This window comes from Triticum aestivum, chromosome 2B (genome assembly GCF_018294505.1).
Source record: "Triticum aestivum cultivar Chinese Spring chromosome 2B, IWGSC CS RefSeq v2.1, whole genome shotgun sequence".
Lineage (NCBI taxonomy): Eukaryota > Viridiplantae > Streptophyta > Magnoliopsida > Poales > Poaceae > Triticum > Triticum aestivum.
In genome coordinates this window covers 644,389,554-644,395,169 of record NC_057798.1, presented here as the reverse complement: position 1 = coordinate 644,395,169, position 5,616 = coordinate 644,389,554, and the positions used below count along the sequence as shown (strand labels likewise).

Below are 5,616 nucleotides of genomic sequence, written 5' to 3'. Positions count from 1 at the left end.
CTTTGGTTCTCAGAGCTGTGTCTAATTACTCTTTCGTTAAGAAAGTTGTGATTGCGAGGTATAGATGATCTTAGAATGAAGTACACCCTCCGTCCCATAATACAAGATATTATTACAAAGCGGGTGGGTCTAACTTTTCAAAATGCTCCTTCAAGGTTGTATTTGTTTATGACCAACAGCATTAATAAGATTAGGCTACAGAATACCACTCAGAAAATAAACTCTTTCCACCATATTATGCGGGCAAGAAACTCTCACATCTATAATCAGGTGTGTTCTACCTAGAAATATCTCAGGGAAACAAAACGAGAACTTGCATAGGTTTTATAACCTCTGCATAGTGCCACAAGTTATACTGAATTAACGTAATAAGAACCAAGACCATGTGCAAACCTTATACAAAAACCTACCAACAGATGGCTGTTCAGTTAGCGTAAAACTAAGCCCCGTGAAACAAAGCCTTTACTCATCCTCTCTTCTGAGCATTGTGCCTGATATCTGAACGTATGCCATCTGAGTGTAACCGTTGAACACTGAAGCGTCCAATCTACTCAGGCCAATTCTTTGAAACAAGCCATGGCGTCCATCTTCAATGATGGGATCGGATGCGCGGGCTGGGTCATATCTTGTCTGGTGAGTTAAGGACGGACCAGCAACAGGAGGTAGTTCCCAATACAGATCCAACACAGACTCAACAAGCCTGCTGTTCTGGAAATGCTCTTTGTGTGAGATGGCCTCATTGCTATGGTTGAAATTGTCACGCATGTAACCTCTGACTCCCCACCATGCATCATCCTTTCCACATAGTTCATCTATGTCCACAGCCTTCCCCCAAAACTTCATTCGTTCCGACCTTAATCTTGCTTCGTCACTATCCCAGAAGCAGCTATGTCCACCGCCTTGCATGTATAAGAGTGGTATAATTAGTTTTGGCAATAGTGGATGTCTGCCTTCTGTTAGTTTCACCGCAAGGAATCTTCAAGAGAATATTACTACCCAGCTAAGACATTGCGAGAACATGTTCAAATGGGAAAGTATAAATTGTATTACCCCAAACTTCGTTTGTACTATAAACATTAGATTAGAAAACATTCAAAATACCAAGGAGGTATGTTAAATATTAGGAAAACATAGTACCCACTACTTGCTTGCGACAAAAAACATACAGTATGGAACATGAAGTAGTTGCCATGAAAAGAGTACTACTCCCTCCTTCCCAAAATATAAGGCGCGCTTGACTTTGCACGGTCTTTGATGCATGACTTTGACCATTAATATATACTCCCTCCGTCCGGAAATACTTGTCGTAGAAATGGATGAAAATAGATGCATCTATAACAAAAATACGTCTAGATACATCCATCTCTCCGACGAGTATTTCTGGACGGAGGGAGTACTAAAATACATGAATTGAACATGTATTAATAGTATCATCGTATTTGTCTTGCAAAACAATTCTATTTCATATGCCTTCATAATAATTTTGTAGGCACACAATAAGTGAAAATTATAGTCAAAGTTGTGCGATGAAGACCAAAAAAGTCAATGCGCGCCTTATTTTCTGGGAAGGAGGGATTATATGGTATGACCATACAGATATAATTTTCAAACTGTGGTGGTCCAAGGTTTTTATGTGTGGTATACCCTTCACAAGGCGCAAGGACCAACTTGGAGCAGATTAGACTGCAGCAGAGGAAGGGCATGTTCAGTAGTGGAGCTTAGTGGAGATCAACCTGGGCCCATGAACGGGCTCTTGCGAGTGTCAGAGCATGTAACCATGTATAAGAAGTGATGGTTAGCTTCATAGATGTGCTTAAGAATGTCTATCACTTCTAAGCACCTCTTAAGTTGGAGAGCATCTTATTTAGGTTACTATTCTCTACTCGAAATGCAACATGATGATACCATTTATAATTATATGATTATAAGAGATAGACAAGAATTCTTCTAAGCACCTCTTAAGTTGGAGAGCATCATATTTAGGTTACTACTCCCTCCGTCCGAAAAAGCTTGTCCCAAGCTTGTTCATCAAATGGATGTATCTAGCACTAACTTGATGCTAGATATATCCATTTGAGGGACAAGCTTTTTTGGACGGAGGGAGTATTATCTACTTGAAATGCAGCATGATGATACCATTTATAATTGTATGATTATAAGAAATAGACAGGAATTCTTGACAATGATGAAGACCAGACAACATATTGCAGAAGACACATGAAATAGTTTCAAACACCATATATGCCTCAGTAAGAAAAGACTTAAAAAACATGAAAACACAACTATACCCAATATCTACTTAGCCAATACCGTATATGCATTTGATAAGAAAACATTGTTAAAAGTGGAAAAACAATAATCACTGACACACAAATATGGTAATCATGTCCAAAGCTTTTACCTTAAAAAAAGAGTGGTAGGTAGGAAATCATATATTATGTGTGTGATACTAATGTATATCACTCAAAGCAAATCAAGTAGATAACAAGTACTGGCAATTAAAACAGAAGTAACTAATTACCTAATCTAAAGTGAGGTCATATTACAAAGACAAGCTTACGCTACGCAAGTGATGCTAACAATATAAACATCTCAATTCAAGTACTCCCTCCGTCTAGGTGTGTAAGTCATCTTACATTGCGCACTGTGACCAAGGTGGAGGGGGAAACGAGAGAACTTAATGTGTTTTTACTAATTAATAACAATGCATGCAACGAACTGACCAATGCATGTCGTGTTTGGTAGTCTCAAATCATTTAAAGCATGCATGATCCACATCTCTTATTGGTTGATATGTCACGAAACAAGAAACGAGATGAGAGTTAATGTACCGCGCCTAAGTGTTTTGGGATTATTTGGTTTTCGTAAGATGACTTACACACCTAGACGGAGGAAGTAACAAAGGTACATGCAACATTTGATACATATTGAAGACATAGAATGTACAAAGGTGGCGAGGTCACACTTACACACCTCTGATGTGTGATTGATCACATATCTGTCTCAAGGAATAATGGTCGCCTGTACCAGTGTCATAGTTGTCCTCAAATATGAGATGCCGGAATCCAGCTTTGTGTGCCTGCTTTAACCTGCACATAATAGGTCATGGACTAATTGTAAATTCGAATTGATATGCAGATAAAAATCAAGAATATACAAATAGTGCTGCTATGGTGCTGCAAAACAATACGATACTTACTTACTTACGAAGCCTTTTATCCCAAACAAGTTGGGGTAGGCTAGATATGAAACCCTTTCACGAGGACTTCCCAGGAGGTCACCCATCCTAGTACTACTCTCGCCCAAATGGGTTTCATACCCAAAAGACTGGCTAGTTTTTACGTTGGCTCGCCAAGCCTATCACAACCCTTAGATATGAAACCCTTTCACGAGGACTTCCTAGGAGGTCACCCATCCTAGTACTATTCTCGCTCAAATGGGTTTCATACCTATGGGACTGGCTAGTTTTTACGTTGGCTCGCCAAGCCTATCACAACCCTCCTCCTTTACCCGGGCTTGGGACCGGCTATGCCTAGAAGACATAGGCGGAGTTTGCAAAACAATACGATGTGATATATAAATTCAAGCTGGACATCTGGGCCTTGTTTGTGAGCTAATTATAAGGATTTTGCTTACAAGAACAGAGCAGGTAGAAAATATTACGGATAGGATATAATTAAAAAAATCAACATCAGCAAAAAAAATCTACAGGAAGAATTTACCTCTTCAGCTCATTTTGGTGGTCATCAAAGAAAACAAGCACCTTGCTGGGATTAGAAATGCCATGCTTCATCAACAGTTTTTCCCAATCGACACTTCCAAAGTCAATAAAATCCTTCCCAGCCAGATAAGTGCAGTTTCCATCAACATACGCAGGTCCCTTCTTAAGATATTTCTCAGGGTGTCTGGGTGTGAGAGATATAATCCTAGTGTTTGGCATGGCCTGACGCAAAACCCAAGTTGAGTGCCCCTTGAATGCGCCACTCTCAATCATCAGGTTTGGCTTAAGCCATCGAGCCATAAACCAAAGCCCAAAACTGTGGTCAAATCTCATTCCATGCATGTTATTCTTGATAGGGCGTGTCTGATAGATTGGCACAAATTCTTCCAGTCCATTAAGTAAATCTTTCGAAGTCCATTCCACTGTCTTCCCAGTTTTGGATCTGCCTTTTGTGCAGAAAAGGTATAAGGTAGTCTAATGAATAATGATGTTCTGTATAATGCATTTATTATTTGAATAAATTATGCAGGTGTGAAGAAGTTCATGAAACAATAACCACACCTTACCAAAAATACCTATCAACTCATAGAGAAATATAATCGTTCTCACTATTAACAAATTATACAGCAGATACCAACTTAAACACCCACTCACTGGTGGCAGCTAAGATGATCTTATTGGGCTACAGTTGGAGGAAAACAAACAAATAGAACTACAGTTGATCATGATTCCGTGCTTGCTCCTCTACAGAACTAGTGGAATGATACCCCTCTATAGGACAAATTTGTACAGCCGAAACTTCTGCACCTTATAGGGATGACTGAATTATGCATCCCGAGCAGCTTACAAAATTATAGAACTAATAAGTTGGCCATTCCCGGAGTAAAGTATCGAGCAATTTGTATAATAACACTCAGAATTTCAGGTGAATCTGCAATGTACCAAGAACAAAGCTAACCCACACTTTACTGTCACTCTTAACTAAATTACCATATCCACAAGCATATAGCAGTAGGAATAAGGTTGACATCACAAAAGCGACAAATAAGTTGCCACCAAACATTGGCAAACTACAGGTTTATATCTGACATGGACATCATATAATCGTTCGAAGGAGGAATTTATTAGCTGGCAAGAGTGCGACCGGACTAGTCCAACAAAGACGGAACTGGATCTAATTCGCATGGAAACAACAGAGGCGCGAGGGCTTACACGAGGGGACGCCGAGGGATCCGAAGTCGGAGGCCGCGGCGGCGTCAGGGAGGGAGAGGAAGCGCGCATCGAGGCGCAGCGGCGGGCAGTCGGTCCGGGGGAAAGCTCGGCCGGCGAGGAAGGCAGCGGCGGCGAGGGCGAGGAGGAGAAGCGAGGCGGCCGCATAGTAAGGGTAGTGGAGCCGGGCGTAGGCCGCGGCGACGAAGGCAGGCTGCGCCTTCCGGGTTTTGGACTCGTCGACGTCGTCACCGGCGTTGGTGGCCGGTGACGACGAGGAGGCACCGGCGGTGCGGGCCGAGAGGCCCGTGTCGTGCATATCGGCGGGACGGTAGGGGGACTGAGATACAGTGTCCGGTTCGGGAACGAATGTGGGTCGGTTCTAGTCCTCTCTTTGGTAGGGGTAATTTGGAGACATGAAATGGTTACCTTTTGTTCATTTCATAATTTTTTATGTACGGAAGATGAGATTATATTGCAGAAGAAGAAAAATTATCAACCGCAAACACATTCATGAACATTGAATGGGATTTCAGCCACAAAAATTTGCTCGGAATCAATGTATATCACTTTTCTGGTACATATTCATGGCAGGATTCGTCAGCTTCGAGGCTTTCGAGGAGCGCCGCCAGCATCAAGCCTCCTTCTTGCGGGATTCTTAGCCATGCTTCGTCAAAACTGTATCA

At 41.6% G+C, this 5,616-nt stretch overlaps 1 protein-coding gene across 1 annotated transcript; it reads right to left on the bottom strand.

Moving 5' to 3' along the window:
* Nucleotides 1–212: 212 nt before the first annotated feature.
* On the bottom strand, nt 213–5,311 carry LOC123046461 (uncharacterized). The gene is made up of 4 exons (XM_044469836.1): nt 4,934–5,311; nt 3,723–4,167; nt 2,974–3,089; nt 213–899 (listed from the first exon to the last, which is right to left on the bottom strand). The coding sequence occupies exons 1-4, from the start codon at nt 5,247–5,249 to the stop codon at nt 463–465; spliced, it is 1,314 nt and encodes a 437-aa protein (XP_044325771.1). The 5' UTR covers nt 5,250–5,311; the 3' UTR covers nt 213–462.
* Nucleotides 5,312–5,616: the final 305 nt, after the last annotated feature.

Bases quoted from the DNA above. Each gene is read 5' to 3' on its own strand.
- LOC123046461 (XM_044469836.1), bottom strand. From the start codon at position 5,249: ATGCACGACACGGGCCTCTCGGCCCGCACCGCCGGTGCCTCCTCGTCG. The intron at 3,090-3,722 runs GTAAATTCTTCC...TATTATGTGCAG, and splicing joins CACCAAAATGAGCTGAAGAG to GTTAAAGCAGGCACACAAAG. The intron at 900-2,973 runs GTGTGTAAGTGT...TATACATGCAAG, and splicing joins TGATCAATCACACATCAGAG to GCGGTGGACATAGCTGCTTC.